The following is a 25,976-nucleotide window of genomic DNA, read 5'->3' on the forward strand; positions in this document are numbered from 1 at the left end:
TAAAGGCTTGCATTTAGGTTCTCTCCAAACACAGATTTTATGGGTTGTCATAGATGTTTGAAGGTATGTCAGGCCCAGATGAGCGTAGGAGGGCAGCAAGACCAATCTGCTTCACCAGTTTGTGGGCTAGATTAGCGTTTATGGAGGACTTTGCAAACAGTTAGCTGGCCCCCTAGTTTAAATGCTAACAAAAACAACAGATTTAATGCAATCTATTAAAATGCAAAAATTAACCTCTAGTCTTAATTTAAATAAGTTAATTACTTGCAAACAAAATTAGCCATTTTCACATAAATTCAGGACACTTCACCGCATCATTTAAAACATACATAAAAATAAGTGTTCTATTGTCAACGGTATTGTCCAAACCAATTGTTTAGAAAAATGATGTAGTTTAATGCAACCAAACTTATATCTGCAATCAATACACAGTGTCACAATTATATTTATAATACAAAAAAGACATGGTTTGCATGTCCCCATTAAAGACGAAGTAGAATGAGAGATTGTAGTATTTCTGCCTAAAATGATAATTTACTTATAATAGGTTGCTGCGTGTTTAGTATATGCACAAAAGTATTGGGACAAAAGTATTGGGACGCCTGACCATAACAAGGACTTTTATTGCATTGAGAATTAAGATTTCCCTTCACTGGAAGTAAGGGGCCCCACCCCTAAAAGAACACCCCCATACCTTTATCCATCACCCACAAAACATGGCACAATGCAGTCAGGCGACGTTCTCCTGGCATCCGCCAAACCCAGACTCCCCAACAGAGATGAGTGATTTGTCACTCCACAGAACCCGTGTGTTCGACAATTGGCATTGTACTTGGTGATGTGTGGCTTGCATGCAGCTGCTCGCCTGTAGTCACCCATTTCGTGAAGTTCCCATTGCACGGATTTTAATGCCAGTGGAGGATTAGTACTCTTCAGCAGTGTTCCCTCTAAGCTGTGCGTACTGAAGGGGGGGCGGTCCGCTACTGGTTGTGCGCACGGCGCCCCTCCAGAGACGCACAGTAATGTCCGCCGCTAGAGGAGTAAGCTTGATTGGGGAGATCAAGGATCTCCCTCTAACCATCTTTAAAAAAAATCAAGGGAGCTGGAGGTCTGTTAATGCAGACCTCCGATCCTGCTCCCTTTCGATGCGCGCGGCAACCGATGCTGTGCGTCGGGATTTCACTGCAAAGGAAGGAGAGGACACAGAAGAGGAAGAACAAAGAGGAGGAAAAGTGACAGGTAGGAAAACATTCTGTGAGAGTGAATTAGTAAGTGTGTGAGAGTGATGGGTGTTATACTGTAGTTTAAACTGAATGTTTGAGAATGAATGTGTGTGTGTGTGTGCGATAGCATGGATGTGTAAGTGTGCATGTGGGGGGGGAAAGCATGGCATAGGGAGGCTGTAATCATATTCCTATCATGCTCAGGTTCCAGCATGTACTGGCTGCCTGAGCATGATAGGATTGCTGTTAGCAATTATATATTTTTTTTTGTTCAATTTTGTTTCAATAACAATATTAATATATATATATATGATTGCTAACAGCAATCCCACTCCTATGATGCCCAAGCAACCAGTACATGCTATATATAGATACTAGGCCAGACACTAAAGTGGTAGGCCTACACCACATCAATGTTTGGCTTAGTATATAGTGATTGGGGTTATGCTGCATTATTGTCAATGTCTGGCTCAATGTATAGTGATAGGTGTTATGTTGTACCACGGTCAATGTGTGCCTCTGTATATAATGATAGGTGTTATGCTGTACCACTGTCAGTGCGTGCCTCAGTATATAGTGATAAATGTTCTGCTGTACCACTGTCAGTGTTTGCCTCAGTATATAATGATAGCAGTTATGCTGTACCACTGTAAATGTTTGCCTCAGTATATAGTGATAGCAGTTATGCTGTACCAGTGTCAATGTTTGCCTCACTATATAATGTTAACAGTTACGCTGTACCACCGTCAATATTTGCCTCGGTATATAATGATAGCAGTTATGCTATGACACCGTCAATGTCTGCCTCAGTATATAGTGATAGGTGTTATGTTGTACCACCATCAATGTCTGCCTTTGTAAATAATGATAACAGTTATGCTGTACCCCTGTCAATGTTTGCCTAATGATAGAAGCTATGCAGTTTTAAAGTGTGTGTGTGGGGGTCCCACGTACAGGATCCGCCCCAGGTGCCAAATACTCTAGGTACGCCCTTGCGGACATCAGTTTTTCCCAATTTTTTTTTTTTATCCTTTATGCGGCCTGGAGCCTCCGCTCGTGATTCGCTCATAATTTACTTATGCAGTGAGAATTTCGCCTTTAAAAAAACATTACAGTAAGTAATACTGTTGTGTAACTAATACTACATTATCACACTATAATGTAGTGTTATTAACCATGAGTGAGCTATACCAAAAATATAGAATAACAATTTAACATTTGCAGAAGCATATTGTGCGCACAAAATTTTGGCTCTGGGAAAATTTTTGCACAAGAGAAATTTTCTGCGCACACCACCTAAGAAAAATTAGAGGGAACATTGCTCTTCAGCTATGGAATCAGCAAAGTGTTGGCGACTCTTACGCGCCATGCGCCTTATCTCTATTTGACCCCGCTCTGTGTCTTTACATGGTCTTCTGCTTTTTGGCTAAGTTGCTGCTGTTCCTAAAAAAGCTTTCAATATTAGTACTTTGCAAACTGTTGACTGGGAACACAACTAGATTCAATGTTCTGCTTCTGTTGTTGGGAGTTTAGCATTCCAAGGCTAAGCTGGTACATACCACTACCCAAATCCTAGGAAAGAGCAACAAACTGTCACACTGGAACACAAAAATAGAGCTTTTAAGTGTTTTTTAAACCCATAATTACACAGTTTATGATTACATCACTTTTAAATAGTAATACAGAACATATATGTTCAAATATTTTCACAGTATAAACACTAGGTTAAGCCAGGGCTCGACAAATCCCAGGCGCCAGGTCGCCATGGCGACTGATAATTTTCTCCTGGCGCCTAGGTGTTTGTGAGCCAAACCTATAATTGAGTTTTGGATCCAGATCCCCCGCGGCATTACAGGGGACTTGGATTCTCCTTTCCGGCAGCAGCGGGCGTCTGTGCGATGCAGACAACCCCGCTGCTGCCAGCGGCTCTGCCCACCCTCCTCACTGAACGGGGCTGTCACCGCCCACGAAGGTCACTGAGTCGCGCTGGCCAGCTTACTCAATTCTATTTCGGATCAACGGGGACGGCTTCTTAAAACGCCTCCCCTGACGATTCAAAATAGAAGTGAGTCAGCCGGCGCCGCTCAATTACTTTTGCGGGCGACACCAGCGCTGCTCAATGACCTTTGTGGGCGGTGCCAGCCCCGTTTAGTGAGGAGGATGGGTGGAGCCGCCGGCAGCAGCAGCGGGAATGAATCCAACAGAGTGCACATCGGGGTCAGGTAAGTGGAAGTAACTGGGGGCATGCTTGGCAGTGGGAGGCTGGGACAAAGATGCCTATGGGAGACTGGGGCAAAGGCAAACTCTGTCCCCAGTTTCCTATAGACATCTTTGTCACTAAATAGCTTCCCATAATCTCATGTTTAGTGACAAAGATGCCTATGGGAGACTGGGGGCTAAGGCAAACTCTGTCCCCAATTTCCTATAGGCATCTTTGTCACTAAATAGTTTCCCATAGTCCCATGTTTAGTGACAAAGATGCCTATGGGAGACTGGGGGCAAAGGCAAACTCTGTCCCCAGTTTCCCATAGGCATCTTTGTCACTAAACATGGGACTATGGGAAGCTATTTAGTGACAAAGATGCCTATGGAAACTGGGGACAGAGTTAATCAATGGGATTAATTAATGGTAATTAAAAATATGCACTGGTGCTTTTTAGTGTGGGCAAAGTGTGAGTGCTGGGGCAAAGTGTGAGTGCTGGGGCAAAGTGAGGGCTAGGGTAAAGTGTGAGACCATGAGTGCTGGGGCAAAGCGTGAGTGCTGGGGCAAAGGGTAAGTGTAGGGCAAAAAAAAGTCTTGGCTCCTAACTTTTTTAGCTGGCTCCTAGATTTAAAAAAATTTGTCAAGCCCTGGGTTAAGCTAATATTCAATGTTATATTCATTAAGAAAAAAACTACATTGGAAAAGTAAATATAAATTAAAACCCAAGGTACAAGCGTTTCCATACAAAGTGAATTCCGCAGTAGCTACAGCTCTTCATCTAGATGAAATCTTCAACTAGACTGGCGTTCTAGTTGAAGAGACGCACATCTCTAAGCAGGAAAGCCTATACTCTTCTTTGTGTGCAAATGAGACTTAATGTAGGATACTTAAGGCAGTCATATTGCATGCATGTCATTTTAAAAATTAACATATTTAGATGGAGCACAGACATCATTTTTGTCCCAGTCTTTTGCCTCTGTGTTAGCCCTTAAATACATGACATTCTAGGCAAGGGCCTACTCTACCCTTTGGAGATTAAACTCACCTGATTTACTGGTATTACTAATGTGTAATGGTTGTAAGAATATAAATGTACCAATTAATTATATCCACAAATCACTGTTATCCGTATGAAAAAAAAAACATGACATCCAAGTACGTAATTTAACTTATCACTACAATTTATTTAATTTAGAAATGGACATCAGGAACCGGTAAGGAAACTTTCCAGTTAATTTGTATATAAGCAGACATTAAACACGTATAGAAGTCCATGATGTATGATGGGTACGATGAGAAATGTTCGAGTATTTCCCCCACTCTCACTTTTTACAGAAAATTACTGCTTCAGTTATATTATTACCTGCAAAAGTTAGTATTGGCATTAGTTTAATACAATTCATTACAAATACAGGAATAATGACCCCCAACTCAAAACGTTAACTGGTGTTACTAAGAGAGGGTCAGAAAAAATACTTTATTCGCTTATGACATAATTCTGCTTTGGACTGGGTTGATGTCAGGCCATTACAATACAATAACCATATATTGTATTCCCAATATAATTTAAGCAACGCATGCACATAACACCTAGTATTTTGAACCAGTATATACACAGGCTTTGTCATTAAGGGGTTAATCTTGGTATCTGAGACATGTGATGTCACAAAATATTGACACTCATGCAAGATGTGTTGATAGTCCCTCTCCCCATGTATATATCTTGTTTTTGATCCAAAATGATGTTTAATTGTCATTGCACATTTGTGAAACTGGTAGTAAGGTGCCATTGGTACGCAAAAATAAGACAGTGGCAGCAGATGTCATTTTTGTCACCTTTAAAGGCCTAACAGTGCTGCCGGCGATATAAATCAAACGAAAATAAGAGTTGTGCATCGAATGAAGGACTTTTTACTATAGTGGCACAATATGTTAAGACTGTAGAGAAACAAACACAGTTCACCCTCATTATGTTTTAGAAACCCTTTGAGGTTCATACACTTTTTTTGTAGTTTTGATGTTGAATGTAACTCATTTAGGTGCTGGCCTACTGCTTACATAATAACCTGGGTATCATTATATATCAGGACAAGGTTAGATATATATATATATATATAGATACCTAGGAGAAGGCAAAACCATGCACATGATCACACAATTAAAATGAAGAGATCTTTCTCCCATGTCTGGAATATATCAGTAAACTAAATTGTAAAAGTAATAAAATTGAGATACTAAAAAAGTTTATCCAATTAGTATACTTGTTTATGCACATAGAAAGTGCATGAAGCCCATTTAAAGATGGTACAAGGGTTTAGGGTGATGAGAGTTACACTATTTTTAATTAAAAAATAGACACTCAATGTAAATCTGTATCTTTGGGTATTTTTTGTTTAATCTGGAAGGGAGTTAACAGTGAGCAGCAATTTTAGGCCGTCTGCTCTATGGAACAACCAAGGCAGGTTTTAACATCAGCTTTATTTTTCCTACAGGGAGGGCAGCCCATTGGTTTAGCAGCAGATGGGCAGCCCAACCACACGAAGGAAACTATTTTTAGTGATCCCTATATAATGCACATAAAATGCCATCAGTTACAGTGTATGTAGTTGGCATTCTTAGCTGAGATGGTATTCTAAGGGTTAAACCAGCATGCACATCCACAAGTTGCAGTACTTTGGTGAGAAGAGCGGGCTCAGCCCATGCTAAAGCCCAATACCGGGTTGTGCCCAGATCGTCAGGACAGGAGCAGCAAAAAGTGAAGCAAAGCCTTAACTGCCTCCTCCTTGCTTCTTTGGAATCTGGAAGTATCTGCCTCCACTCATGCGCAGCTATGCAGGCTAGTTGTAGTGGTCTGGCTAAACACATACTAGGCACAGAACACACCATGAACAGTTCGCGTATTTTCAATAATTTTCCCATAATTTCAAAAAGTATCACTGACACCAAGTTATACATTATGTGGGTGGCACATAGGATTAAATAATTTAAAATAATTAGTGTACTTCCTTGAAAATGATGTTTTTTGATCGAATTGGTCCCTTAAATATAGCTATAGCAGAATTATGGCAGATTTGTTTTTTTCATTAGTGTTCCTTTCCCTTGCTACATATAATAGAAATGCGAGAAGATAGAGAGTGTTATTTGCATTAGAAACCCAAGCACAAGTAACAAAACCAAAATAAAATGTGCTTTAACAAACTGATGATTCTAATAAAAGAAAATAAAGACACACATGGAAAGTGGGTCACAGATCAGCAACAAGTGGCTTTTTTTGTTCACCAATTGGGTGAAAAGGCACTTCCAGGCTACCAATTAATAATAGAACAGAGAGCACAGATAATAATTCTCCACTTCCTCCAACGATGGGCGACAGCTATTTGCTACAATGATACCTGCCTTAAATTATGCACCAGCAGGTCTGTTGAGTGCAGGCGCACAGACATTGAGGTGAGTGTTCACGCACTCCCAGTAAGGGATGTGCCAAGAAGCGTGCCATGAGAGTGTGGCCCTGTGTTAGTAGGGGGCTATCAGTGGTGAGCCTGTGAAAGGGGGAGGGGGAGATGTATATATGTATAAATAGTGTTGGAGCAAGTTTGCATGTTAGTACGTGTGTGTGTGTGTTTTAATCATGGGGGATGCCATAGAAAGATTGGTGCCACTAATACGAGGATCCCAGAACATTTTTCCTTTTGGCCAGCTGGATCCAACCCATCTATCGTATCAGCCCGCTAGCCTGCTGCAGAGAATAGTGTGTTGAATCATAAAGAGAGGTGGACTGAACAGCGCTTCACAAATGGTCTGCCCAAGCACAGAAAGATTGCAGCTACTTCAGTTTAAAGAAAAAAAAATGACACAATTGGACCTGTAAAGAAAATAATTGCTTCAGTACTTCAATAAACTAGGTGAACAAATATTACCATATAGAATACAATGCACACTGTATTGCAAACTATAGCAGCAAACCTCCAAAAAGGTCTAAATCACAATACAGTAAGAATAAGTCCATCATATAATATACTCAACTTTACACTTGCAGTTACCATCCATACCACCTAGTGTAACAACTTTATTAAATGTACCCTTATTAGATGGGATGACCTCCATAGGAGGCAAATTATTCATCTTTTACATGAAAATGATGTAGGAATGGGGAGGCCATCCAGAAAAACGTACTCAAAATTTTAAATACTTAGGCGACCGAATGCAGAGGTAAGGAGGTGGGAACCAACAACCTTAAGGAAAAGAAAATAGTCTTCAATCGAGGCCCTCTTTAATAAAACAACTAAGCCACTATGTTTGTGCCTATAAATATTAAATTGTGCATTAAATTCAGTTTTTCGTCTAAATTAAAATGTAAAGGAGACCTCACATCATATGCATAAAAGATAACCATGTGTATCCTATACAATTTCCCTTATTGCTTATCACGTCACAGTATAATTCAGAACAAATGTAAACAAAAAATATATTAACACAACCGTCCCTGTATTATGCGCATATGATATGTATGTATAGAGAGGAACATTACATATGCAACATTTGCTCATATTTGTAACCTTATGTACAACACTCAAAGTTATAAAAATATTAAATACATAAAACAGAAGTGTTGGTCCATAGTCTTTTACAATAAAATGTCCAGTTACCTCTGAGTTGTTATTTGAGGTAGTATAATAGGTGCACACGCTATCCCAGCAAATGACTCGGGAAAGTGTAAATCTCTTTCCCACTCATCATTTTCTGCATTATACACTTGCACAATACTAGTCACATTGTTTAAGTGCCAGTTGTAGCCGCCTACAATATAAATCTTTTTATCCAATAAACAGCAGCCTGCTTCAGACTGCCCAGCCCTCATTGGACTTACTGTTGTCCACGCATCAGTCTCTGGGGTATAATATTCCACAGCTAACACATCAAAACATCGATCCACATGATCCATTCTTCCCCCAAGAGCATAAATTCTGTTTTTGGTCCCAACCATTGCATGGAGGACTCTTGGCTCATTCATTGGTGTTTTGAACTCCCACTGATCTATAGAAGGATCATAACAATGTAGTGCTTTCTTGTCTTCAACTGATATTCCATAGCCACCTGATATATACAGCTTACCACCAAGCGTTGCGCCAGCATGCCCCCATGTTCTGCGTTTAAGAGAACAAACATAGGTCCACTCGTTCTTTTTAGGGCAGTATCGCTCCACAGATGATAGACTGCCCGACCGATTCCTTCCTCCAGTAGCATACAACATACCATACAACATGTGAAGCTGGAACTGAATTCTGCTCTCTTGCATAGCCTGAATGCGCAGCCACTGATTTAAATGGGGATCATACCGGAAACAGACATCCACAGCTCCTTCACCACTCCTGTACTGCAGATGCTGTCCTCCTACAACATAAATAAAATTGTCCAGCACTGCAACACAAGCATGGCTGCATCCTACCTCCATTTCATTTAGGTCCTTAAACTGTCGAGCATTAACATCTGGCAAGTAATACACTTTGCTGCTCACTGTCCGGTCGTTATCTGTATAAGGCGTGCCACCAAACGTTATAAGAGAACAGGCATCGGATCTAATGATAGTTCTAGGAGATTGCATCTCATGTTGCCGGAATGGGAGAATTTGGTAGTTGAAAGCTTCAAGAAGGTACTGTCTGCACAGAACATCTTCCACCATAATATCAACAGTCTGAACGCTATCCACCAATTCCGAAGACTTCATCAACGGAAAACGAATATGGCATAGAACTTGACTAGCACAGGCACGGCGGGAATAGTCAAACTGTAGCCAACGAATTGCAGAGCGAAATAAATCTATTTCACTACAGTTTTTAAGCTTGTTGCTTTGGAGGAAGAAAACCAGTCTCTCTAAAGGCAAATGAAGGAAGTCTTCTTCCTCAGAAATTTTAAGGAAGTGTTTGAATGTAAAAGAATCCACCGATTCTTTCAGAGATGCCAGACTAAATGTTGTTGCCATTTGTCCAATGTTCAAACAGGTTTCAACACTCATGGCAGATTTTAGGAACTCTTCACAGAGTTCAACAACTGGGACCATTTGGAGAAAGACAGCAGCTCCCAAGACATCATGAATACAGTCAAGGTCAAGTGTAACTTCCGCACTGTAAGCAAAGTCAATTATGTGACGCAGTCCTCTAGGAGACACACCTTTTAATTCAATAACATCTTGATTGGCTTCTCTCATTCCTCCTGTAAACATTGCCCTGTAGACAAAAAAACATTTTATCAAGGTTGTGTTGGGTACATTTCTTTTTTTGTCATTAAACAGTGGATCTATGTACACAATTATTGAATTATTGAAATACTAACAGCTTTTCTTCCCCAAAGTACTAATAGGTAACAGTTGAATTCCTTACCCAATGTTACATCTTATTTTTAGATAGATCTCCCCACCACTGTTCATCAAGCATCTCATCATTTTTGGCACAGACAAATATTTTATGTTGTTAAAAAAAGCAGCCCAAAATCCTACCAATGATGAATGTATGTTTTACTTTGTAAGTACTAGAACATACATGAAGGGCAAAGAAAAAAAAAAGCTGCAGCGGAATGTCCCCTACTCAACCCACATTTTGTGTCAGTTTTGAAACTGGAAGACACTAAACAGTACTGGTGCTGGATGGTGAATGATGTGTGGAGAAAATACATAAGGAAGAAGGAATAGCAAAAGGTCTTCCAAAACTATTAATAAAGTATGCAACCTTAGCAGGGGCAGATTAAGCAAGGGGCCCTGGTATGTCATGGGGCCCTGAGTTGCCACCCAAAAATAGACCTACTTGATTCATAGTAGCCTGAGTTACTCCACTATTGTCATAACGTGTGCTGCTTGTAAACTCTGGATTAATATAAAAGGACTGTGACACTAGCAGAGAGGAGCCAGCTCTAGAGAAGGTATGTACATTAGATGCCTAATCAAGTACAGTCCTCTCTCCCATTGTCCATCTGCTCCCACACAGGAAGAGTGGGAGGGCTTCTTCACTTGATTCACTGTCATCCATTTCCTTTCTCTCTATACATTACCTTATAATTATTTATATAGCACCAGCAGATTCCTTAGCGCTATTACAGTAAAATAAATAAAAAAATCACAAACAATAGCAAACTGTTGCAAAGTAGAAGAGGGTCCTGCTCTTGCGAGCTTACACTCTAGTCTGTAGTTGAGGGGAGGTGAAAAAGTATCAGGACTGCTTGGATGGGGATGAGTTGGTCAAGTTGGACATAATGTGATTAAGTTTAATATAAACAGGCTATGACATCATGAAGAAATGTAGAAGTCTCTTCAATAAACATTTAAAATTATATTATGTTTTGACCTAAAAAATAGTTGGCCAGTACTTTTGTACTTAAAGGCCAAAGGTGTTCCCATTTCAGAGGTTTTGGGTACCTTTTGGCAGAGGTGGGCCTCTAGGCCATGGATGAGCTCCCAATGTGTTGGGAAGAGGGGTATATGGAGAGGTACACTAGCACATGATGCCTTTGGCCAGATAACATCTGTGTTCCATCTACAAACGCTAAGCTAGCAGAGGGTATGCTGGTCCCTCTTCCCTGTCGGAAGTCCAGTGAACTACCTTCCTTACACTGGTCCCCAAGAATGCTGATTTGCTAAAAGACTCCCGTCTCTGGAGGAAACCCTATAGTCATGTCCTACATGCTCTGTGTGCTCCAACCATGCACAAGGCGTTATATCATAAACCTGAGAATGTAAAATGTTATACAACTAAACAAATGCAATTCTGAGTGATCTACATCCACATAAAAGTCACCACAACCATCAACTCAATGCCATACATGTGTTATAAAATGAAAAGGGAATACATTCGCATTTAGAACGGATACATCAATGAATAAAAATAAAAACACTACTGACAATTTCATAAATATAAATCTATCAACATTTCAACAATACCACTACTACATAACATTGTTTAGACTATTTATACATACATTGTTGGTCTTAAGATAGTAAGATATGTAGCAGTTACCCACAAAGGTCTTGTATATTACAATGTACATTTTTTGCCAAAATGAGTAGAATAAATGTACAACACTTTTTTTTTTGCTCAGCTAAATCTCTCAAGGTCTTATACGAGCAAAGTGAGGTCTCATAGTTCCGAACAAATGCAGTCAAACCCTACCAAGCTTTGAGGTGGCTGTTACAAATTTACCTACATCACCAATGTCCATGCGTTCACATGAAGGCAAATATTCAACGTTTTCATAATCTAAAACAAACAACACAAGAGTTCTTCAACAATGGTCAAGCAGCAGATCTACAAAAGGACTAATTAAGGTGACACTTCATCATGCATCAGACGGCAGAGATATAAGATGTTACCAAATCTCACCTGAAATAATCACTGCAGGCAGCCAGGACTACTTTGTGCACTTGAAACACTTCACTGTTTATAGTCAGAATAACGTCAAGCAACTGACCCTGAGCACGCAGCGCTGTCAATCCCTGTAGAAGAGTAGTACTGTGTCCAGGAGCAGAGAAGGTACATTTCATGATGCTGCTCTTGTCAGCCATGCTAAAGAAAAGAAGGAAAGAAGCGAACAAGACCATCAGTTACCAACCGCCCGGCTTTTAATTTTGTAAAACACAACAACATGACCGAGAACAGACTTAGCAATATTACTCAAAATTGTTCTTATACAAAGTCAGCTGTCTTGCATTGTGGGAATGAAGAAACATCCTGAAACAGTAAGTTATAAATAAGCCAACCATGCATATGCAGCAATATTTCCGGTTACAGTTTTAATAATTTCCATGGTAGTGGCAGAAAGCAGTACAGAAACAAAACTGTAAATTAGTGATACAGGACTATGCAAAAAATGTAAAAAAATAAATAAAAATCGAGGGCATGGAAAAAAAAAAAAGTCATCTTATTTCACCTTACAATTTGGAGATGGTTAAGTCATTGCAAATGTGTATTGTTCACTTTGTATTTGATTTGTATTCTTATTAAGGGTTTGTTTGTTTTTTTGCCCTTTTTTTTTTAGATTGCTTTCTGCACCCGTTTAAAACCAAGACGGTCCTGACATGTCAATTGTCACTAACTGTATGTTAGTGCATGACGTGCCCCGACTGGCAATTGTCATCAAGGGGTTAAAATTTGCATCATACATTTTGTAAATGCAACGAGGAGAATTCTGCTGAATCTCCCATATGAATTTGGCCCTTTCCTTTCCCTTATGTCAGTCAACCAGAGGCAAGAATAGTGAGACCATGGAGGAACAGGGCATCTGCTGGGTCAGGTAAGTGCTTTATTATAATATATTTTTCATTTCATTATTTCATAATAATAATAATAATAATTTTGGAAGAATGTATAGAAAAGTGTTCAGAGAGTACTTTAATATGCACTCATCTTTGTAGGGTGTGCCAGTGACATTAGACTGTCCCATTAAAGCAGCGGTTCTCAACCTGTGGGTCCCGACCCTTTCACAGGGGTCGCCTAAGACCATCGGAAAACACATATTTACGATGGTCTTAGCAGGGCGGGACTGGCCCACCGGGATACCGGGAAATGGGCCGGCCGGTCCGTGGCCGCAGCGGCCGGCAGACCACCACATTTAAAACAGCCACTAAGCGGCTGCAAGTGCGATTGAAAGCGACAGCCGGGCCGCCTTCTTCTGCCACCGCCGCCTAATGAAGTTAAAGGGGCTGGCGTGCACGTGGGGTGTTCAGAGTGGCATAAAGGGGGTATAAGGCATTTCTGGAGAATATTGAGAAGAATTTGTTAAATCTGTTTGTTAAATACTTCATATTAAAGTACTCACGGTGTAGTTAAATATGCATTCTTCAGTGGGGCTGCGAGGGGCTTTGAATGTGAATCACTCCTAACAGCAACTGCACAGCTTTTTATGTTTGGTTGTTTTGCATAAATACTGCTGGCCAGTAACATGGCCATTTTTATTAACTGAATACCTTGGCAAGGCCAAGAATGCTACATACAAACAGCATTAACACCCAATCCATGTGAAATTTACCATGATAAACATTCATTTCTTTACGTCAAAAGCTTGCAATCGAGCTGCATCTCAGATGTAATTCAATCCATCTTACTTTGCTCATCTATATAGAACATTGATACCCTTCTCCCCTTTTTTGTACCTTTTATTGGCCAATTTCTTACCTTAACTTCTAGATAACCTTGATTCTTTCATCAGAGAGGCTCCTTCCCCACATTATACCTTCTGTTCCAATCCTTTTAATTTATCTCCCAACTATATTTCGTTTTTACCAGAAGTAGTAGAAGTAATGGAAATCAAAAATACAGAGCCCAGTTCCCATGACATCCCATATATAGTTTGGTTTTAGTTCTGCATACAGATAAGGCATGTTTGTGCACACCTCACCAAGTCTACTTAAGTGTGGTGGGTGCATATTCCTGCTTAGATACATTGATACCTATGATTATCTAAAACCTTTGTCTTTTTATAGAGTTTACCAATACTAGAAATACAAAAAGGAAACCAACCCTATCACAAAACTATAATCAACACAGTTCAGTGCTCTTTAGGATATCTTTAGTGGCACATTTGTATTACATTATGGTTCCTGTCTCTTCTGCTTAAGATGTCTTGAAAAAGTCATGATTGCGGTGCCCTGGGCATGCTTTGGTTAGGAAATAAAGACACTGACACAGTTTACTTCTGCTGTGGTTTATAAATGGCCACAAGGATAGGCATGGACATGGTTCATGGGGAACATTTTCACAGTTGGAGGAAAGAAATTATCTTTTGAAATTTAAAATAGTTCCCTGGGTTAAAAATTTAGGTCTAAAACAGTAACAGTAATAGTAATAGATAGATTGTGAAAATGCACACATATACACTGCCCTTACAAATGGCTGCCCAAACACACACATTCATCCTTACACAAACATTATGGCCTAGACTCTTGCAGCCACACTTGCCCTAACATACAAGCAAATACACCATCTCTCTCCTTTCTCCCCATCAGTCAACGTTGGGACAACATTATTATGTCGTTATTATATCGTTATTTCTCTCCTTTCACCCTCTCCTTTTCTGTTTCCTTAAGTCCTGTGGTGGGGGTGTGTGGTCTGTTTCTACAGACTTCTGTTTCAGTTCTAACTTATGGTGCGCACAGTTTCGGTGTTGGCATCAATTGCTGGCACTAGGGCTGCAACTAACGATTATTTTAATAATCGATTAGTTGGCCGATTATTTTTTCGATTAATCGGATAAAAAAATGAATGTAAATTTTTCATTTATTTAAAATAATTTACTAAACAAATGATGTTAAATACAAACAGCAGAATAAAAAAACTTTGATAATACATTTCTTGTCTTTATTTCCCAACCAGCCCCCCAATATATGCACATTTGAGCCCAGGCTTGCTACGCTGCCTCCCAGACATGCCATGCTGCCCCCCCCCACATATGCCACGCTGCCTACCACAGCACTCCACGCTGCCTCCCACATATACCACACCACGCTGCCTCCCACATATGCCACTCCACGCTGCCTCCCACATATGCCACTCCACGCTGCCTCCCACATATGCCACGCCACGCTGCCTCCCACATCTGCCACGCCACCTCCCACCCACATCTGCCACGCCACCTCCCACATCTGCCACTCCACTCTACCCCCATGCCACTGTGCCTGATACGCCTTATACCCCCTGAAACACCACTCCATCCTCCCCAGACATGCCACCCTGCCCTCCCCACATATGCCATGCCATGCTGCCTCCCACATCTGCCACTCCACAATGCCTCCCACATATGCCACTCCACGCTGCCTCCCACATCTGCCACTCCACGCTGCCTCCCACATCTGCCACTCCACGCTGCCTCCCACATCTGCCACTGTGCCTGATACACCTTATATCCCGATACCCCACTCCATCCTCCCCAGACATGCCACCCTGCCTCCCAGACATGCCACTTCTCTACCCCCAGATATGCCTTATACACCCTGATACACCACTCCGTCCTCCCCAGACATGCCACACTGCCCTCCCCACATATGCCTTATATACTGTATATGCCTTATACCCCCAGATATGTCACTTCACTGCCCCCAGGATTTAGATTCCCCTAAATTAACCCTAAACTCCCCATTAACCATAACTGCCCCTAAATTAACCCTTAACACCCCCTTAACTACAGCATCCCCTAAATTAACCCTAAACACACCATTAACCACAACTGCCTCAAATTAACCCCAAACACCCCATTAACCACAGCTGCTCCTAAATTAAACCTAAACACCCTATTAACATAACTGCCCCTAAATTAACCCTAAACACCCAATTAACCATAACTGCCCCTAAATTAACCCTAAACACCCCACTAACCATAACTGCCCCTAAATTAACCCCCACCTCCCCTAACTTTCAGTAGCCCAAATATATATATTTATATATATTACATACATATATACACATTATATATATATATATATATATATATATATATATATATATATATATATATACACACACATACTTACAGTTAGATGAGTGTCACAGCCATGTGGTTCTGGCCTGGAGAAGGAAGGGGCGGGGCCAGTTGTCACAGTGATTACAGGGAGGGGGAGTAAGTAGGAGCTGCTGCTGTGAGACGGTGAGTCAGACGAAACGGATTATATAATGAGGGGGATTTTTCAGAGCGTTTGCTCTGAAAAAACCCTCATTTTATAATCGATAATAATCGATTCAACTAATCGATAATGAAATTCGTTGCCAACGAATTTCATTATCGATTATTATCGATTTTATCGATTAGTTGTTGCAGCCCTAGCTGGCACGCATCGCAAGGTAGCACAGGAACAGACATCGTGCTGCCTTCATTTTGGGATGATTAGAGAGGTATCCATGGCCTCCCCAACAAGCCATCCTCCTCCAGCTGCAGGCAGTCTAGTCCGCCACTGGGGAGAGCCGACAGGATGATGAACATCACAAGTTGTGGTGGCAGACACCGGTGTCCTTCTACGGACATCTTGCTGACCACTGAATGGCCACAGTGTAATGCATTTTATTTCTGCACACTGTGACAGTAATGTTAAACCCACAAGGATGCAAATTAGCATAATTCAAACATTTCTTAACAGCTTGCATAACTTATTTACAATTTTCAAATTATTCCTCCCAAATGTTCATGGCCATCGAACAGCAATTTAAATTAAGCATTGAATTTAGGCATAATGCATTATTTTTGTTGCACCAACAGCGGGGCCCTCCCACTGTCATAGCGAAAAAACTCTAGATGTTCTGTCACCTGAGCTCTGGACCAAGGGAGTGTCCTGCAAGGCTTGTGCACCATGAAAAAGGCTATATTTACAATGGCCTCCTCCAGCACTAGACCAGCAACTAACAAAAACAAATAACTGCACCGCCAAACACGCACATAGAGCTTCAGGGAAGAGAGAAAATAGCTGGATCTTCACAAAAGGAAGTGCCCCGTCTGGTTCCAGCCTTATACATTCTTCAGGTAACCCACCCATCACCATACTCCTCCCAAGAGGAAATCATAATCCACAGGAAAGAAGGACGTCGACCCATTCCTACCCACAGTCATGCTGCCCTTCCATCCAAAATCCTTCCAGGGCTGTGCTTTCAGCATGGCTTCTGTAAAACTCGACAAAGAGCATATTGTTTTATTTCCACAACCGAAACATGTCTTTTTGCAATGGACAAATGGCTCAAATATACTGAGAACTAAAGCACCATCAACTAAAAGAAAAGCTTAACGAACATGTCAGCTGGAAGACTATCACTTCCACAAATTATTTAAATGACTGTATTTTATCAAACTGTTCCTTTACACTTACTTGACATTCACATGAATAGTTTAGGGCGTGCTACTGTTACATACATTTAGTAGCAATCAGTATGAAACCTACCGTACCAAGAGTAAACACACTATCTCCTTGTTTAAATAATTAACTCTTTAGACCCAATCTACATCCGGGTGTAAATGTATTCACCAGGGAAACATATTGCCAGGCAATCATTGTTTGTTGCTATAAAATTTGCATTAATAATCCAAGCGACACAAAAGGCAACACAATATGGTTACACTCTACAAATCATGCAAAAAGTAAAGTCAGTGTATAGCAACACAACGCTATTTCAGAACAGTCTTTTTTCAAACCGGTTCATTTTTCTTTTACTTCTAGCTATATCTAATGTAGATGTACTACGCATTAACTACTAGGAAGAGAAAAGCCTCACTGAATAAATATCTACAGGATTTACTCAGGTCATCCAACCCTAACTAGCTGGAAACAAAAAGGAAGAAAATAGAATCTTCCATCAGCATACTACAATTCTAGCTAACACCCAGTAATTCACTGCAGCCCCTGTCCTGAAAGGGTTACTAGCGGCAGGTAGAACCCATACTAAGTGACCGGTGTGGAGATGAGCTAGGTCACCAGGTTGTGTAAGCAGCCTATTAAGTGATCACCATTTACGGTAGAGGAAGCGAAAAAAAGTTTGTTTTTGTTGCCATATGTTGTTCAAGTATGTTTTGTAAAATGGATATGTTTAAATTGTCCATAAAAGAGATTTTGTGGACCCCATTAAAATTCTTAACTAAAAATTAAATAACTCCTCTATTGTGGCTCAACTAGTGCAATTTTTTAGGTGATTATTTTAAGCACATATGCACTAACTGTCACAACTACACTACTACTTCTTCAACAGAGACCTTTTCATAGATAACCCACAATATTCTAAGCCCAGCAAGCACAAATACGTATACCGTGCAAATCATATATTATATCGTAGATATTGCACTATATTATAAACCAAGGTTAACAGACTCAGTACAGCTAGCTTGTGCCCCATGGGTTGATATATAGCTATTAGCCATTTTAATCCATAAAACCTATTTTTGTGTACATATATTCACACCCTAACCACAAGCAAACAAGCCAAAAGCGAACATGTCATCCATCAGTCTGTAAGAGACACAATCGATTCAAGGTAAGGCATACACAATTTAACTTAAACATTGTGACATCAAACCAGAGCTGCAACAGAACCTATCCTCCGTGGCCCAGCATTTGAGCATCACTGATTGGCTGCTTGGAGCTGCCAATCAGCAGTAGCAAAGCGTTCCCATTCACTTCAATGCTAGTCCATTATGTCATTAAACCCCCCCGAAATGCTTGCTGAGCCAGTGCTAGAGCTAACTGGTGGGGAGTATATTATATGGCTAATTGTTGGGGGGGGGGGGGCGAGAAAGGGGCAAATGCATATTTGGGGATTCTGTATTTTGAATCCCTCTATGAATTTCCAATCGGAATTGGAAGTGCACATGATGGCTGGAGTGTCCCTTTGAATTACTTATATTACGTCAATTAAATTTCCCCCTTTTCTGTATATTGTAAATTTGAACATAATTTATTTGGTAAACCTAATCAGCAACACTATTCCTGCAAAAGCTTACAAATTATGCTAACGCAATGTTGTTTTATCCCCATTCTACGTTCTGCAAAGTTATAAACTTATGGTGCCTTGAGAAATAATGCATTTATCGCTTAACACATAGATAGTTGAACCACATGCTGAACATAATTTGTATAACAAGAAGAAATTATTCTGTTCTTGTTAACTCATCCCCAAATACCATTAAATGTGATATATATATATACACATACACACACACTATTATATACATATATATGCAACGTATATATCTCCTATATAAACACATTTCTAAAAATTACAGAAATTTAAACCAAAAAAAAGTTTCTTCTTTGCATCCATATGGTGGAAATACAGCCGCAAGCATTTCACTTCAACAGACCATACATATGTCTCATTTAATACAATAGAACTAAAATACATATTTTTTTATATATATATATATATATATATATATATATATATATAGTTCAGATAAATGCTTCAGATTACGCTTACTAGTGTTTATCTTAAATGCTTGTCAAAAACACACTTACCCTGCTAGGTGTGGAATTTTTATTCGGAGTCTTTTTGTGAATTAAGGAACTTTCCCACTTAAGATAGTTCTTCGCATTTAATAAGGTATCGTAGTAACGCGAAGGACCCACAACCTGCCAGCTGGCATTTCGTTTATGTTTGGAGGTGATTTGCGTGATATCATCACACACCCCTTTCTGAGGCCTAGAACTCCTGTCAATCCCCGTGCTCTCCCGCTCCACTTCCCCGCCTCCTGCCTGCACACTTCCAGCTCTGTTCCGTGCTCTTAGGGCGGCATAGGATAGCTTGGGCTTACCCAGGACGGAGTGAAAGCAGGCCCAGGGTGTTATGAATGCACCGTGGCCATTCGCATAGCTTTGCATAGCTCTCACCTGCTCTGCCGGACCGAAACGAACTCCCCTCCTCCGGACTCCGCCATGTTCCCGGGGCTGGCTCAGGTAACCGGCTTAAAGGGACAGCGACAACTGTGTAAGTCTTGTCTTATCTCTGCCAAAACAACGATAGCAATTAATAAATATATTACAATATCCCAAATCCAATAAAAGGATATTTCAAAATCCACTTGACTAGAAAGCTGGATTTTAGAATTTAAAGGGACAGTGCTGCGTTTCACAGGTAAATACAAGTGACTCCATCAGATCCTTGCCCCCCACCCAGTAACTCACTCACACTTACACAAACATACTAACGCACTCACTTACAGACTCATGCTTTATACCTACACATTCATGTTAACAGACATACACATTCATGCCAATACACTCCCTCCCTCCCTCTCACTCACACTCATACACACATACACTTTAGTGCTCAGGGCTGGTGCAAAGTTGCCACCTCAGTTTGCTGGCCCATTGGATCTGCCCCTTATTCCTCTTTTGAGTCCCACCCTTGGGACAGAGCCCCTGCATTGGTGCTGCTTAAGCCTCCAGTCTTACAAAATGAAGTTGGAGCCGGGAACATAGAGGAACTATAAAGTATTAAAGTCTGGTTTCAACCCCTACATGTAGCCATGGTGTGGAGTGATGGCTATAATAATTTGCTATGTTTAACTGCTATGGTCATTGGCTATGATCATACCTAGGAACTCTCCGGGTTTGCCCGGAGACTGCCGGATGAAACGCCGCTTCTCTGGTTCTTCGGGACAAGACCTGAATCCTCCAGGTTCTGAGCTGGAGCACCAGGAGTCCATTACAGTTTGTAACGTGGGTAAAACTGTACTTTAAAGGCTACATTCAGGAATTATATGTACTAGACTAAATTTTGGTGAATTTAGCAATTCGTACGAAGCCCTCAAAATGTGGTCAGACTCCCTACAAATCAGACGAAAACAAAGCAAAAAGCTCAGAATTTTTGTCCGAAATTTGTGGGCCCACATTCACTCACACTCTCACTTATTCTCTTGCACTCTCTCTCACGCTCCCTGAATGTTTCCCTTCTCTGCTGCCCACTTTCGCATCTTCCTCTGCGAGAGACTTCTATCTTCTCCCTTCCCTTCTATCCTTAGTCTTCAATTTGCTATCTTCGTCCACATCTCAGTGGACATAACCCTGTGGGAACTTCTGCCAGGATGGCAGTGCTTGCAGTCATAACCTCTCCCAGATCTTCCAATGGTGTCATCCTCGCCCTGATTGTGAGACTGAGTAAGAGTGAATTCGTTCCCGAATTAAAAATGCCCCCAAATGTTTGACAGAGCCGAATGAACAGGGAACAAAATTAGTTTCCAGAGAACGAATGGGTCAAAAACAAACCAAAAAATGTGTCTGAATCATTTTAGGCCCATTTGCAGGTCTTTTATATACTACTTGTTACGTCCTGTCTACCAATTGTACAGTGCTACGGAGTAGAGGACAGCATTGGGAGGCGGGTCCCGCGGGTCTTGCTGGGGCTGAGGGCGGGAGCGGGCGGTCAGGCACTGTACCTGCGGGTCCCGGTAATCCTGCGCAGTCCCGCAAGACTGCCTTCTCGCTGCTCCCTTACAGTGTCTCCTATCTTGCTCTGCCCAGGAACAAAACGGAGTCACGTGATGTGACGTCACTTCCTGTGACTCCGCCTTGTTCCTGGGCGGAGCAAGAGAAGAGACGCTTTAAGGGAACAACTCGAGGGCAGCCTTGCAGGACTGCGTGGGAAATCAGGTAAGGAGGCGGGTGTGATTGGCCACAAATGTGGCGGGAGCGGGCGGGATTGGCCACAAATGTGGCGGGAGTGGGCAGGAGCAGAACACCCACATTGCGGGAGCGGGATTAAAAAAGCAGTCGCGCGCAGGGCTCTACTACGGAGTATGATGGAGCTATATAATGCCATAAATAATTACAATGACTGAAGTATTCCTTTCAATGACTGATGTAGTGGCAGTTGTAATAGCTGTAAATGCACTCATAGTTAATTTTCCACAAATTAATTCTTACATTTTTTGTAGCAAGATTTGAAAATGTTTGTCACATGTCAAAAAAACAGAGCTTTGCTGCAAACACCTTCATTGCAAAGAAAGATGAAATCAATGTTTATGTGGATACATTTTACAAGGAATGTGTATTCCTCAATATGACCCGATAGACATTTATTGTAATTCTAATATGAAGGCCACCATGTCCATTTCTGTTTATGCAGTACAGACAAATTTTTTAATTATTGTCAGCTGCCATAAAGACATATTGATGGAAGTTCACTTTAGCTTTTAAACTTATGGCTACAAAACGTGTTCCCTTCTTCTACATCACAACAGGGCAAACTTAAATTTCATGAGGAAGACAATTCGCAGACTGGATGAAATTAATTTCTGTCCAGAAATGAACCAACAATAAATATTGGTGGTACGAGAAATGGAATGTGTTACCAAAAAAGTATGTTTCAAAAAGATTACTAGAATGCTAGCAGGGCTGGATTAACGTAGGGGCTGATACAGGGGCGTAACTAGAAGCCTCAGGGTTCCCGGTGGGAGAATCTGCGACCCTGGATGTTCCGCCACTGGGCTGATGGAGCTGCAGCTCCAGGCCTCTACCTAAAAAGGGAAATTTCTTGGTGGGCTGGCCACGCACTGAAGTGGCGATGCGGCCACACGGTCGTCAGGGCCGTCTTTAATACAGGGCAAAAGCCTGCAGCAACCGCAATCATAGGGGTCGCAACTGCGACCGGGCCTGCCACTCTAGGGGTCCTGGACGACCCCGGCGATCACTTCCACAGGGGCCCTTCTGTTTACCTGTGCAGGAACCCAACATAGTCACATGAATTTACATCACGTCACATGACACATGACCCATGCTCTGGGCAGGGCAAGAGAAGTCAGCGAGTGGCACCAAGCTAAGGGGGTGGGGGAGGGTGTATGAACAACGTGATTGAGGGAATAAGTATCTGTGAATGAGTGACTGAATGAGTATCTGTGAATGCGTATATAAATGAGTGAATGAATGTGAATGAGTATATGAATTAATATCTGTGTGATAGCATGGATGTGTAAGTGGAGGGGGAAAGCATGGCACAGGGAGGCTAGGGTTTGGGGGCAAAGGTGGCAAGTCCTATGCTTCCAATCTGGGTGTTGGGCAGATCCTTTGGATGCAATCCCGGTGTCAGGGCTGACACTAAAGGGGAGGGCATTAATTCACAAGGGGGTGCTGGCTGGGGGAATCACATAAATCAATACTAAAGGGGGGCTGGGTGGTGGGGTAGATACACAATGTGGGGCTAGCTGGGGCAATACACAAGGATGTGGGGGCATTAGGGTGACCACACCAGCCATGTTTTCCAGGACACATGAAAACTTACACATATTGCTGACCAGCCCAGATAAAATGCTGGCGACATTAATACACAATGGGGGCAGCTTGGACCATTATATATATCTATACTAAAGCGAGGGGCAGGCTGGGGGCATAAATACACATAGTGCTGGCTGGGGGCGATACACAAGGGGGCAAAAATACAAAAGCAGTGTGGAAAATACTTTTTTTTTATTGTTGTACCTTAGCCTATCTGGATGTGGGTGTCAGTGTGTGGCAGAGCCTGTCCTGTGTGTATGTGTTTGGGTGTCAGTGTGGTAGTGTTACCTCTCTCAAGGTTCCGATGCTGCCACAAGCAGGGGAGCCCGAAGTGCGTTCAGTGCCCTGCTCATTCCGTTTGCGGGAGACGCTGTCAGGTCCGGCCTGCCTCTAGACGCGCTCCCCCGCAAGGATCGAAGGATCAAGACGGATCTGTTGTTTGCCGCCTGCCCAGACCTTTGCTCGTGACCCCAACTATTCTTTTGCCTGATCCCCGTATTTACCAACTTGTTCCTGAATTATTTGGGACCTCTATGGTTATCGGTTCTGCCATCCATTAACGAGAGTCTCTGTTGCATTCTTGCGGAGCACCTCCTTCCTGACCTGCCGATAGTGACAGTTATCACAGGCCACACATATGGATCCCACAGACTTGGCCAACAGACAAGACAGACAGGATCAAGTCCTAGCCGCTCATGCGTCCCAACTTAAATTCTTGGAACGGAAATTAGATGATGTTGCGGACCTTCTAAGATCGATGGCCATGAATCTGTTACCAACCATCTCACAAGGTGTATCATCTGATCCCTCACTTCCAGCTCCAGGGCTAAGCACTTTGGCCAAAGCACCCAAAATGCAATTGCCTGACAAATATTCCGGTGATCCACAAGATTGTAGAGGTTTCCTGAATCAGTGCCACTACACTTCCAGGCACATCCTCATTACCTCCTCCTCTCATTGAAACAGAGTGACTTTTATTATAAATTTATTTAAAGCATTTATTTATTAAAAAGCGTTGGCATGGGCATCGGCCCTGTTGGAACAGAACCCATTTTGGAAGATGCGGACGCCTTTATTGAATCATTCCGGGCAGTCTTTGATGCTCCTGGGAGGCGTGAAGCTCCTGAATCCAATTTAATGGAGGTTCAACAGTAAAGAAGAAATGTGGCCCAGTATGCCGTTGAATTTCGCACATTAGGTTATGAGAGAGACTGGAATGTCACCGCCCTGAAATCTGCCTTTCGCAGGGGTTTGAATGAGTCTATAAAAGATGCACTCACCTACCATGACTTACCGCATGTCTACGGTTAGAAGGCAGAGGTCAGGAGAGAAAATTTGAACGAGACAGAGAACGCGACAGAAGGCCACGTCAATTTAGGCCTTGGATTCGACATACTACTCCTGCAGAACCCGCTGCCGCTGTTGCTCAGCCTATGGAAATAGGCCCTGTACGCCATCTATCCGCTGAAGAAAAACTGCGCCGCAGATCTTTGGGACTATGTTTATACTGCGGACAGAATGGACATTTGATTTATGCATGCTCCAGAAAGTCAGGAAACGCCTGACTGTTGCAATGCTGCTACTAAGTTAAGTTTAATGCTAGAAGTACCTGCTCAAGATCCACGTAACCTTCTCAGTACTGGGATTATTTGGATAGACCTTACCTCCCCATCATGCATATGATTGTACAATAAAATTGTTACCTGGCACCAATCCACCTAAGGGGCACACATATCCATTGTCTCAACCTAAAAATCAAGCCTTGGCCTAATATATAGTGTCACGGACAGGGCTATCGGCCGAGCCATGACGTGGGAGTATGGGTGTACCAAGGGTTAAACGCCAACCAGACCTCCGGTGCGTTTGGCCACTTTCCCCGCAGGGCACCAAGCAACCAGCACCAACCCCAACCTGTCACCCCAAAACTCCCAGTGTAAAACATGCTGCCACCACCAAGAACTTTAAAACCGGGTGTCTTAGGTTACCCAAAAACAATCAGACTGCGATAACTACACAATCCTCAAACTGATATCTATATAGTTACCCGCTTAGTAACGTTATACTATATATATCTATATATATACAAAAGGCTATCTCTAGGCTGAATTCGATTAGAGAACAAAGACAGAACTGATTAAAAATGTTTAATCTGAGCATAAAATGGGTCACAGTGCTGTTACACAAAAATGCATATAAAAAGAGACATAGACTAAAATAGTACAAGTACAAAACAGTATAAAATAAAAGGGATGAAACAGAGTATCATACCATACTTCCTTGGAGCCTTGATGTTGTCTCTGTGATGGTAAAAACAGGCTCTCCTTCCATTACCAATTGCCCACCTTTTTACCCCCCCCCCAAGACCGCCCTTTTCCTGTTACCTGAGCAAGGGGAAGGGAGTAGGGGGTTCAGAACTATGACCATCTGAAGGCGGGGTTATATCTTCTCAACTTTGGTCTGGGATCACAAAATATGACACCGGCCAAGCTTGGCATAATTATGACACCAGGATCATCATAATTCTCTGGTCCTAGTGATCATTTTCATACCAAACTCCACACCTGTATCAGTTAGCACAAGGACACGTTCGCATAACACTTGTTATGGTCATGCCTGCATGGCGTGTTTGGTCTCCCTGAAACCAGCACATCACAGGCATAAGGATGCAATGTACGATAGGGCCCAAAAGTTATGTACCCATCATATTTTGGGCATTATGCATTTAATAATTTTACCCTGTGTACCTTGATACTCTGTCTCCACACTCCCGGGAGATGTAGCCAGGATGTCTGCCCCTTCACTCTTCCACAGGAATCCCTTTCTGTCCAAGGTG

General features: G+C 41.9%; 1 protein-coding gene across 1 annotated transcript; it reads right to left on the reverse strand.

Annotated features, from left to right (window-relative positions):
* Positions 1–7,917: 7,917 nt before the first annotated feature.
* Positions 7,918–19,817, reverse strand: KLHL26 (kelch like family member 26). The gene is made up of 3 exons (XM_053465709.1): positions 19,763–19,817; positions 11,793–11,975; positions 7,918–9,650 (listed from the first exon to the last, which is right to left on the reverse strand). Exons 1-3 carry the CDS (start codon positions 19,807–19,809, stop codon positions 8,069–8,071), a joined length of 1,812 nt encoding a protein of 603 aa, XP_053321684.1. The 5' UTR covers positions 19,810–19,817; the 3' UTR covers positions 7,918–8,068.
* Between the last annotated feature and the right edge of the window lie 6,159 nt (positions 19,818–25,976).

The sequence above is a fragment of the Spea bombifrons genome, chromosome 1 (assembly GCF_027358695.1).
Source record: "Spea bombifrons isolate aSpeBom1 chromosome 1, aSpeBom1.2.pri, whole genome shotgun sequence".
In the NCBI taxonomy this organism is placed as follows: domain Eukaryota; kingdom Metazoa; phylum Chordata; class Amphibia; order Anura; family Pelobatidae; genus Spea; species Spea bombifrons.